General features: G+C 42.1%; 1 protein-coding gene across 2 annotated transcripts in view; it reads right to left on the reverse strand.

The window, feature by feature from the left end:
- The window catches only part of BRWD1 (bromodomain and WD repeat domain containing 1), a 166,246-nt gene that overhangs the window by 70,971 nt on the left and 82,768 nt on the right, over positions 1 to 12,507 (reverse strand). For both annotated transcript variants that reach the window (XM_089677883.1, XM_089677882.1), the window contains exons 13-16: positions 10,511 to 10,612; positions 7,847 to 7,997; positions 4,436 to 4,570; positions 1,271 to 1,399 (exon numbers count right to left, since the gene is read on the reverse strand). In XM_089677883.1, the coding sequence (XP_089534009.1) occupies positions 1,271 to 1,399; positions 4,436 to 4,570; positions 7,847 to 7,997; positions 10,511 to 10,612 (517 nt within the window). The remainder of the gene's footprint in view (positions 1 to 1,270; positions 1,400 to 4,435; positions 4,571 to 7,846; positions 7,998 to 10,510; positions 10,613 to 12,507) is intronic.

Here is a 12,507-nt window from a genome sequence, read left to right on the forward strand (position 1 = left end):
AGGTAAAAACTTTGAGTCTTTACAACTGCTTTAAGCAATATGAAAAGTGTGAAATATGCATTTTATATATTTAACAAAAAGTACAACTTACCAACTAGACACATGAGTTGCATTGATTGCAAATAATTTAGGACATACAGATAGGGATTAGTGTCTGAGATGGAGTACCAGTCACACTTCACAGCTAAGGGGTAAGTAGAGATGATGTGACTCTTTGTAAAGTGTGTGTAAAGATGCGCCTAGGATAATTGTTCACAGAAAATCTTAGAGGCACATAAAATATCCTGAATATACCTATGAATTTGCATTCCCACAACATTCGCTCTTTGTGTTACAATGCTGAAGGGAAGTTTTAGGTCACAAAAAAGGTAATTTAGCCTTTGGTGTCTCCTGAAGAAATGAGTCGCTACTGGGAGCTCAACTTGTGATTGATAGTGAATCTGTGTAGATTGATTGTGTTGACGTAGCGTTTATCCAGTTTCACCCACAGGGATCTGTAGGATGGACATTTTGCACATTAGATTGGGTATACCAAATCTGAGATTTGCTTGTATTCTGTATTGGTTCTGTAAACCTGGTAATTGTACCCTGCCAGTGGCATATACATTGTGTGCAGGTTCCACATCTTTTCTTCCTGAATGGGGATGTGATGTTCTGTTCTGATGTGTTCAGTAACTTAAGTTATTTTAGGTTTGGAGGATGTCAGTAAGCTAGCAGAGGGAGCTAAGGTAATATTTATCAAAATCTTCGATCTCTATGAAGGAGGGGCTGCAGTTCTTTTGCTACTCCACGAAAGACTTTCTGAAGTGGGTTAAGGTGACCACTAGTGGCACAGGATTTTTTCTATTCTGGATCGGTTTGTAAAGAAGTTTGGCTCCAGGGATGCCGACTCCTTTTCATGTCTGAATGTTGGTTGTTTCAGGCTTGTGTTCTTGTTTTAGTTATTCACTCCTGAGAAGTGACTGTCTCTATCCAGTCTCAGGTCAGACACGGTTGCTGCTGCTGTATGTGTCTTATGGACACAGAGCAAGGCTTGGGAGCGATCACACAGCAGTGCCCCCATAGCAAGCGGCTTGCTTTTGGAGGCACTGTTCAAGTGGGGAGAAGCCAGGGGCACAGACAGGGGCCCCCTAGAGGAGGATCAAGGCTGTGAAAAATCATTGCACAAAACAGAGAAGTATGATATATAAAAAAAAAAAACACTTAAATATCACGCTAAAATTTTGAATTCTTCCTACAGCAGATTGATATTAGATTAAATCAGACCTACCTTATCATATACTTTACTGCTGCCAAAGCCAAAAATCAGTAGATGTCCATGGGAATCTGTACCCGCCATGTGCTGCCCATTGTTGGACAGTTTGCAGTCCAAAATGGCACCGTGCCCTTGTCCTTCAATCTTGGATTAAAAAATATAGAATAGAATCATGCATTTATTCCCTAAGGATGGAAGGTTATAATAATACCCACTTCAATGGTATTGCTTCTCAATTATGCTAAAACCAGAGTTACAATCTAATAAAAATGTTATACTTAATGCTTCCAAAATTGTTCAGTATGCAATCATGTTGTGCTTCACCCCTTCATGACAGAGGGTAAAACAAATCCTAATGCCTAAACACAATTTTGCAACTTTGACGTGTTAGTAAAACTGTACTTATAACTAAGGGTATCCAGGTGAATTATACATTCAAGACAAATTGGGCTTTCATTTGGTGGTAAATGGTAATGGGTACCTCCTGATTTTTTTTTTTTATCAAAAGGAAAACTGGCCCAAATAGTAAAAAAATGATCTTCTTTAACCACTTACCCGCTGCCGTATAGCAGATATACTGCTACACAGTGGCACAGGTGCACAAAATCACGTATATATACACACACACGTGCTTTTTGCATGCTCAGATAGGGGGCACACGTGAACCAGAATTTTTTTCACAGTCTTCCTCCCAGTCAGATCGGGTGCAAAGCACAGCCATCCCCGATCATTGTGCTTACAGTGAAGCACCCCCCACCCCCTAATAAAACACTCCCTACCCACAGTTAACCCTTTGATCGCCCCTCACATTAACCCCTTCCTGCCCAGTGTCGTCAGTACAATGTCAGTGCCGTTTTCTTAGCACGGATTACTGTATTGGTGTCACTGGGGATGTCAGTAACACCAAGTTAGTTCCCCCCAGTGTCAGATTGCCGGCTGCAGTCCTGCTAAAAGACGCTGATTGCCGCCATTACAAGTATGGAAAAAGAAATAAAATCCCAGTATCTATACCGCCATTTGTAAATGCTATAACTTTCACATAAACCAATTAATTTACACGTGTTAGAATTTTTTTTTTAAGCAAAGACATGTAGCAGAATACATTTTAGCCTAAATTTGATAAAAAAAAATTTTTTAATGGACATGTTTAATAGCAAAAAGTCCAAAATATTGTTTATTTTTCAAAATTGTTGGTCTTTTTTTGCTTATAGTACAAAAAATGAAAAAAGCACAGGCGATCAAATACCACTGTAAGAAAGCTCAATTCGTGGGAAAAAATGGACATAAATTTTATCTGGGTACGGCATTGCATGACCGCGCAATTGTCAGTTAGAATAATGCAGCGCCAGAACGCAAAATGGCCTGGTCAGGAAGGGAGTAAATCCTCAGGAGGGCAAGTGGTTAAATGTATTTGTATTTTTGTTGCTACTACCATAACCTACAACCCAAGAACCCCACAAAATAGTTTTCCTACTCCTGACTATAGCAGCGATACCACATGTCTGTATGTTATTTGTTGTTTGTAACCGTTGTAGGGTCCAGAAACAATGGTGCGCCATTTTGCTTTTTTTTTTTACCCCCACCTGAATTTTGTTTTTTTTTTTGATCTAGCTCAAACCTTGATCTAGCTATTTTTGTATTTCAATGGTTTTTATTAATTTATAACAATTAACACAGGAGCAACAAATCACGCCCACGCAGGGGCTATCAATTGCACATAGATGAACTAGAAATTAGAGAAATCAGTGCTCTAACACCAACAGGGCAAAAGATACGCCCACGCAGGGGCCATCAATGGCCTAGCTATTTATTTTTTACACACACTTTTGTTTATATTTTACGCCTGTCCAGGAGAGAAAGATCTACTGTATATTTCTCTCCATTCAGAAAAGAAAGCATAAAAAAGGAATGCTTTACAGTCATTGATCACTGCAATAGCCAATCAGAGGCTATCAGGTGATTGGATACCAGGCTTTCCAGTTCACATCGTTCGTACGGGACCCAGGGCTCTTCATACAAGTTCGGTCCCTGTGTTGAGAGCGTGCTGTGCAATGTGCTCCCAGTACAAAGACATGTACACATATATGTGGCCTCATGGAAGAAGACCTATTTCAGTGAGTCCACACGTGTACATGTGGCAGAAAGGGGTTAAGGAGGACTCTAAGACATCAACTTGTACATTTAAAGCAAACTGTGATTGGTCTGTGTAAAGTACATTCCATGGCTAATTTATACTTCCTTTCCATGCAACCGGCAATGACCCCCACCTGTATTCCTTCCTAGGCTGCAGGTGCCACCAAAATAACTAGTGTCCGCACACAGGGGGTGCAGTGCCATCACCCCATCACGTGACAGTGCTCAGGACACATGTTGCCCCATACTCTAAGGAATGGAGTATTGTGCAGTGGTGACCACAGAAAGAGCAGCAGGGGAGCACTGGAGATGCAAGATTAAAATGTTCAGGGTGGAATACGCACAGATGCTGTCACTTTGCCTTAAAACAGGAAAGGTGACAAGGTATGCTTAAAGCTTGACTCCAGGTACAGTTATTTTTATCAATTTTTAACACTTTCATTAACACTATCAATTTGTTATTATTTCAGACCTTTCTTAGCTATGCTGAGTGCTGCTAATATGTACAGTGGGGAGCTGCACTTCCTGCTACCTGCTGCACTGAAATGGGGTCTATGTATGACACCAGTTCCAGTATTGTGTCTCTACCCTGCTCACTTTCTTGTGTCATTCACAAAGTACAATGATGGTGTTTATGCTGTGCTTTTGAATAGATCTGCAGGGGGAGGGGGGCGAATGCACAACACTGGAACTGGTGTCATGAGTAAACCCTATTCCAATGCAGTGAGAAGCGTGAACCGTTGCTCCCTACATAGAGAGCACTGAATAAATTGAGTGTTCATGTTAGTATCTCAAAAACTCAAGATCCTTTAACAATGCTTTCCAGTGCATAATTACAGATCCTAAACACCTATCTACGTAAGCCATCAGTCATAGAGATGAGAATACATGAGAAGGTAGGACATATGAACAGCGTGAAATACAACATCCAGAAATGAGGGCATCAGCCGATATGTCTTTAAAAAAGTTTCATGTAGCAAGTTACATCTTGGTCACCTTTCATTGTTCTACTTCAAGCCATTTTCATAGTTTCCATAAAGAACTTACCGCATTGAAGCAATGCATTACTTTAACACCATTAACGATGTCCCATAGGAAGAGGTTTCCATCATACCCTGCAGATAACATCACCCTGTGATCAAATGGATGAGGCTCCAAGACAAAAATGTCGTTTTGATGACCCTGTATGTAAAGAATTTGGGAAAAAAACCCACAAACTTAAGATCAACAACAGATCAAACTAGAACAAATTTAAGAAGAGTTCAAGCAGCAGTGGGCAAACCAGCTGTCACCCCACAATAGTTGCTTCAGATTACATCAGTAACTTTTGCCCCAATAAGAGCAATTTACAGCGCCAATGCAAGTCTATTATTTGCTTCTCTCCATGATTAAACATTTTGTGGAGGTGAAACACATGGAAGAAAGGCGAGATGTTGAGATTCCTCTACTTATTAAAGCTGGTTTTACAAGAGCGATTGCATCAGCGTACCACCATTTCCACTCCACCATTTGCTTGCCACTGCGTCTTTGTAGTAAGAGGTTGCAAAGGGGTAACCCTGCTTCAGACAATCTGGTTTTAATGAGGCATTGGACACTGACCCATGGTAAAGTGGCCAGCAGGACACATTTTGTTTATAAAACAAATAACCTAGTACACCATATACAAAAGATGCACCAAAATAAAGGTAGTAGAGAAATGTTTAATTCTTCAAAGTAGTACCCCAGGCTCACACAACGTGTAACCTATCAAGGACATTCTATATCATAGCTAACCAGCTGCTGTAATCAGTGAGCTGTTCTACTGCAGATAAATTCATACTAAATTTTAATATGAAGAGCTGTCACACATCAGTTGACGCAAGTCATGACCTTTTCTTGTCATCTAAATTTTTATTATACAGGCTTGCTGTGTTTACTAATTAGCAATAGCACATCAGAGTTGGGCAGAACAATTAGGGATCAAGGCATCTCTAGTTTGTTACCATTCGATTTGTAAGTTAGTAGCTCCTTGTAAATAATGTGTTGGATGTTACAAGGTCACTGTGGCATAAGCACTTCAAATGTACACATGAGATGCTATTCAGGTACCCAATATCCTTACAAATGTTTGCAGCTCATGCATGGGCAGTTTAGGTAGTCTCCAAATGCACCAGAGGCCTACTAAAACATTTTAAAGCAGAGTGGTGACAGCTCACATTTTCTACATGGACCTGGCCAGACAATGTCAATAACAGCTTAAAATAAAACAAGATCGACGCAATTCGCAGGGACATCGCCACTACACAGACACCCACCCCACTTAGCATTCCTCACACCATACCCCCCTCAACACTGTCCTCCTTTGACCTCGCTACCACCAAAGAGGTCTTTAAGGTCTTCTGAGAAGCCCACCTCAACGTCTGCCCCCTGGACCCCGTCCCCTCACAACTCCTTCGGTCACCCTCCTCTTCCATCCTATGTTCCCTCACTCACATCTTCAATCTCTCCTTCTCTACAGGTGCCTTCCCCTCCCCTCTAAAGCACGCGCACGTCACTCCCATACTTAAGAAACCCTCCCTGGACCCCACCAACCTGAACAACCTTAGACCCATCTCCTTGCTGCCATTTACCTCTAAACTCCTAGAACGCTTAGTCTACAATCATCTGAGCTCCCACCGCACCGACAACAACCTTCGACACTTTACAGTCTGGCTTTCACCCTCTACACTCCACCGAAACTGCCCTACTAAAGCTCTCTAATGACCTAACAACTGCTAAAACCAACGGCTACTATTCAATACTCCTACTACTCGACCTCTCCGCGGCTTTTGACACGGTTGACCATCACCTCCTCCTCAAAAAACTACACTCTCTTGGCCTCAGAGACTTCGCTCTCTCCTGGTTCTCCTCCTATCTATCACAGCGCTCCTTCAGTGTTACCTATAACTCTGCCGCTACCTCCTCCTCACTCCCTCTCTCTGTTGGGGTCCCCCAAGGTTCTGTCCTTGGACCCTTCTCTTCTCCATCTACACCTCCTCCCTTGGTAACTTGATAAACTCCCACGGCTTCAATTACCATCTCTATGCTGATGACACACAAATCTGTCTACCTCTCACTTCACCCCTTCAGTTTCCACCCGCATCGCTAGCCTAATAAGCGACATATCTGCTTGGATGTCACTCCACTTCCTCAAACTCAATGTTTCCAAAACTGAGCTCCTAGTATTCCCCCCAGCCCGTACCCCTTCCCCTGACTTCTCCATAAATATCGCTAACACCATCCTCAGTCCATCCCCTCATGCCAGGGTACTAGGTGTCATCCTAGACTCCAATCTGTCCTTCCAGCCCCAGATCCAATCTCTAACAAAATCATGTAGACTTCACCTCCGCAACATCTCCAAGATACGTCTGTTCCTAACCTCGGAAACCACTAAGCAACTTATTCACTCCCTATATATATATATATATATATCTCACCTTGACTATTGTAACTCCCTCCTCATTGGTCTACCTCATCGCAGGCTATCCCCCCTCCAGTCTATCATGAACGCTGCTGCCAGACTCATCCACCTTAATAACCGTTCTGTATCTGCCATCCCTCTCTGCCAATCCCTCCACTGGCCTCCACTCAGTGTCCTCCACCCCTCTCTGCCAATCCCTCCTCTGGCTCCCAGTTGCCCAACGGATAAAATTAAAAACTCTAACAACACTGCCCCAATTTACATAACCGATCTTATCTCTAAATATCACCCAAACCGTACACTCCGCTCCTCGCAAGACCTCTTACTCTCTAGCTCCCTTATCTCCTCCTCCCATGCTCGTCTCCAAGACTTCTCCAGGGCGTCACCCATCCTCTGGAACTCCCTACCCCAATCTATCAGACTATCACCTACTCTACTTGCCTTTCGGCGATCATTGAAAACCTCTCTCTTCAGGGAAGCCTATCCCGCCCTCTGCTAATTCTGGAATCCTCTACTCTTCCAACCACTCCATCCCCCACAGTAACTACCTACTGTACCATTCACCCCTCCCTCCTAGATTGTTAGCTCCAAGGAGCAGGGCCCTCAAATCACACTTGTATTCAACTGCAGTGTTACTGTATTGTCTCCCACTATAATGTAAAGCGCTGAGCAAACCGTTGGCGCTATATAAATCCTGTATAATAACAGCTTCTGCACAGAAAGTTATCCTTATCCAACATCGCACGGTCTAATGTTCACTGTGGTAGTAAAGATAAAAAATACAAAAGCCAGCTTTAGCTCAGTCCCCCTTTCACAGAACACACCACGACCCTCCCCAACACGTTTAGCCCGGATAGTCAGGAGGAGACGAAGATGAAGCTGGTTTTTGATATTCACTGCTGCAGTTACCATTACCAGTGTGCAGCCCCAAACTGTCAATGTTAGATACAAACCATGCTTTAGTGCAGATATTTAAAACAAATATACATCATTTCCTAGTGTTATGGTCTGAAACTCACCTTCAGAACATGTAGTAGGCTGCCAGTATGTGAATCCCAGACCTTGAGCAGGTGGGAACTACACGCAGTCACAACAAAACTGTCAGTTAGATCCCATGCAATCATGAGGACTTTTGGTTTAGAATATTGTGGAATATCGTTGCATTTGTATCTAGATGTAAAAATAAGTTTGGTCAATAATAACAAACGCAGAAAGCGAAAGTACTTTCATGCACTCAAAATCTTGCTTCTGCCCAATACATTGTTAAAGAGAAAGCCAACTGACAGAAGGTAAAGGGGGTCAATAGTAGAGTTTGATGGCCAAGTAGCAAACTTGGCCTTTTAGTGCTGGAGATTGGGGTTAATGTTCCACTAGGATCACCAACTGCATCATCCTTTTGTTTGGGTTGGGTTCTTGCAAGTGTTCGGTTTTCTCTCAGTTAAATAAAAAAAAAAAAAAACACAGCTGGCCAAACATGACAAAACGACAAACATCTCTGCACAGTAGATTAAGCTTCTCAGGGGACAGGATTAAGGTGAATGGTGCTCTAAGATACATGTAGGTACAGTGTCAGATGGGGGGGGAAAAAAAAAACCCAATGAAATTTCAGTCATTAAAGCAGGAAAATCAATATTTTTTTCTAACAATTGTCTACATTCACCCATGGGGTGAATAATTTCACCAGAACAAACGTCAATCAGCCATAACATTATGAGTACTGATAAATTGAACATTGATTATTTTGTTATGGCATTTAAAAGTGGGTGGGATATATAAGGCAAGTAAACATGTTGCTAATGTTGAAAGCAGAAAAAATGGGCAGAGCATAAGGTTTTGAGCGACTTTGACAGGGGCCAAGTTGTAATGGCAAAATGACTGTCAGAGCGTGGTCAAAACTGCAGTTCTTGTGGAATGTTCCTGGTCTGCACCGGCAACAGGGTAATGGGCGGATAAGGCTCACTGAAGATAAAAGAGCTACTGTAGCTAAAATTGCAGAAAAAGTTAATGCAGTTTCCAACAGAAACGTATCAGAACACACAGTGTATTGCAGTTTGTGGTGTATGGAGCGGTGTAGCTGCAAACTAGGCAAGGTGCTCATGCTGACCCATGTCTACGGGGCAAAAGTGCCTACAATGGGCACATGAGCATCAGAACTGGACCATGGAGCAATGGAACAAGGTGGCCTGGTCTGATGAATTCAAGAATGGTTTCAGAAATATAGTTCTCCATATCTCAAGCGAGCATTTCTGGGATGTGCTGTAAAAATAAGTCTGATCCACGGAGGCCCCACCTAGCAACTTACAGGACATAAAGGATCTGTTACTGATGGCTTGGTGCCAGATACCACAGCATACCTTCAGAGGCCTAGTGGAGGCCATACCTTGACAGGCTGTGGTGGTCATAATATTATAGCTGAATGGCGTACATTACTTAAAAACAACAAATAAATCCAATCTAAACTACTCAAAAAAAGCAAAACAAAAAAACAAAACAGTGTCTGAATACTGCAACACCACAGGAATAGCAATCACCATGTGATAGTATCAATTTTCGCAGAATCAGGTGAAAAACCCTTAAACTAACGCAGGCCATAGATGGTTCGTTTATCGGCCGATTGCAAAAATCGTCCGTTTTTCACAAATCTTCCAGCATGACCGATAAATGAAATGAGGAGGAACTGCAAAAATCGGCCGATGCCGATGCCATTGCCCCACTAACAGTGTGAAAATTGGCTGATTATTCTTTCGGACATAAAATCAGCCAATAAACGAACCGTCTATGGCCTGCATTAGTCTGTCATGGGAATAACACTGGAGCTGCCACTCTAACTCCTCTCCAAAACTGATAATTGTCTGGCTGTTAATCTGACTAATGGAAGTGTTGTTAGTCATTGACCTAGAAGAGGTATGCAGATCAAAAATGCAAGAAAAGGAGTCAGAAGTCAGTCCCTGCACACTCAATGTACTGCAGCAAGACCGCCACGGGCAACTAGCCTTTTTAGGAGGAGATCAGCGATGGCAGCCTATGGGTTAACTGCTTCCTGACCGCCTTATAGCAGAACTACTGCTACAGGGCGGCAGGACTGCGCAAAATCACATATATATACAAACGTGATTTGGTGTTTCTGGGTAGGGGGCATTTTTTCCCAAAGTGTTGGTCTTTGTGTTTATAGTGCAAAAAAAAAAAAAAAAAAAATGCAGGAGGCGATCAAATACCACCGAAAGAAAGCTCCATTTGTGGGGGGAAAAATAATTAATTTGGGTGCAGCGTTGCAGGACCGTGCAATTGTCAGTTAAAGTAACAGCGCTGTATCGTAAAAAATGGCCTGGTCAGGAAGGGGGGAAATCCTCTGCAGGGCAAGTGGTTAAAGACTAAAAGTCGCTAACCCATAAAAGCCTGGAAATATAATGAATATTGGGAAGAGAGGTGTAAGATCAAAAAGAAAGGCAGTGAGCTTTTAAGTCAATTTAAATGGTAATGTCTCTGAAAACATGCTGTGCCATACATGTTTTAATAATTGTAAAAGTCCCAAAGATGGTCTCAGTGATTGCAGGGGCCACCACAATGACAACGACGACAACTGTAGGTCACATACGGCCTATGGGTTTCTTTACAGTTGGGTAGGATGGATGAGAGCACAGGAATAATTATTTATGTTACATAAAAAGCCATTTGCCTCATACCTGTCCTCCACATTAACACTCATATCAAGAGTAATAGTGTGCCATTCCTGTTGTTTCAAGCCCCATATCTGAGCTGTTCCGTCTTTACTTCCACTGACGAACCTGAAAAAACAAAGCAATACAAAAACCCAAAAAACTATAATAAAATCACTTTAAAAGTGGAATAAAAGAGCATAATATAGGCTGAAGAAGCTAACTGAAGTTTCAGCATTTTAATATCTTCTTTAGGCTCCATGCACACTAGCATCTTTTTAAGCTCCTAGAAGCTAACATTGTTATCCTGTGTCCATGCACATTATTTTAGGCAAGTACAGTTTTCCAATTTTCAGTGTTTAGGGGCAGAAAAAAAAAAAAAAAAGTTTTCAGCATTTTTCAAGCAGAAAAAAAAAAAAAAAAAAAAAAAAAAAAAACGCAGAACATTCAAACACTTTTAAATGCTACTAAAAAACAGCTTTTTTGCTCCTCATATACTGTAAAAATACTAATAAAATGCTAACACTACTAAACGATACTACAAGCTGGCACAACAACGCTATTAGCAGTGTTTTTCATCCAGCGGTTTTTTTGAGCTTATAAAAAATACACAAAAAAAAATATAGTGTGCATGGAGCCTTAAAGTGTGACTAAACACAGGTTCCTCAATTCACTATATCTGGTCTCCCACAGTACACAGAACATGGAAATGCAATTAATTTAGTAAATATAAACTGCTAAATACCTTTTCTCATCAGCAATTAGAGCAGTCTTGTGACTCCTATGAGTGTCCAGCAGTGCACTGCTTAAAGTTTATAGGAGTTTTCATTCTCCCCTGATTGTCCTATGAGGCTGCAGAACCCCTGACCCTCTGTCTGGACAGTGCTGATTGGCCTTGTGCTGATCACATGCACCCTCCCCCAAAAAAAAAAAAAAAATTCTGGCAAGACATCAAACTGTGAAAGGAATAAAGCACTGCCCTAGCGCATTATCCCAAATAATTTATTAAAACCTAGGCAAAATTATACTCACAAATGAGTGTAGACAAATCGCATAATCCCCTCGAAAGGCTAACGCGTTTTGAGGGGAACTCTCTTCCTCAGAGCCACTGGCCCTTCTTTGACGTAAGGTCCTTTTACTCGTTGTGGAGACTTTGTCACGGTCTATTTATATGGGATTTGTCTACACTCGTTTGAGTATAATTTTACCTACGTTTTAATAAATTGGTATTTGGGATAATGTGCTAGGCCAGTGTGCTCTCATTTTATTCCCTTTGCAGTTACTTCTGGATATCTCCTGTCGTTCACGAGAGCTGCAATCCTATGCCTACCAGCTGGAACTTCATACACATCCATATTTCACTGACTATTCCTGTTTCCAGCTTTCCACACTTATGCGGAGGAGTTTTTGACATCATTTTACACAACAAACTGAGCATGTGCAACTTGCCCCCGAGGCACTGTTCTCTCAGCAGATGGATTGGGGACAGTAGAAGGGAAGGTTCAGAGAAGACAGGATCAAACAGCCTAGGCATGCAGACTGCTTCTACAAATATTTGTGAAAGAATGGGTCACTCTCAGGAGCTCAGTGAATTCAAGCGTGGTACCGTCATAGGTTGCTACCTGTGCAATATGTCCATCCATGATATTACCTGGCTACTAAATATTCCACAGTCAACTGTTAGTGTGATTATAACAAAGTGGAAGCAACTGGGAACAACAGCAACTCAGCCACCAAGTGGTAGGCCACGTAAAATGACAGAGCGGGGTCAGCGCATGCTGAAGCTCACAATGTGCAAAAATCACCAACTGTCTGCAGAGTCAATAGCTAAAGGCCTCCAAACTTGGTGTGGCCTTCAGATTAGCACAACAACAGTGCATAGAGAGCTTCATGGAATGGGTTTTCATGGCCGAGCAGCTGCATCCAAGCCTTACATCACCAAGTCCAAAGCGTCGAATGCAGTGGTGAAAAGCACGCCGCCATTGTGCTCTAGAGCAGTGGAGACGTGTTCTCTGGAGTGATGA

The sequence above is a fragment of the Staurois parvus genome, unplaced genomic scaffold (genome assembly GCF_062004578.1).
Source record: "Staurois parvus isolate SC_StPar_1 unplaced genomic scaffold, SC_StPar_1.0 ptg000195l, whole genome shotgun sequence".
NCBI lineage: Eukaryota > Metazoa > Chordata > Amphibia > Anura > Ranidae > Staurois > Staurois parvus.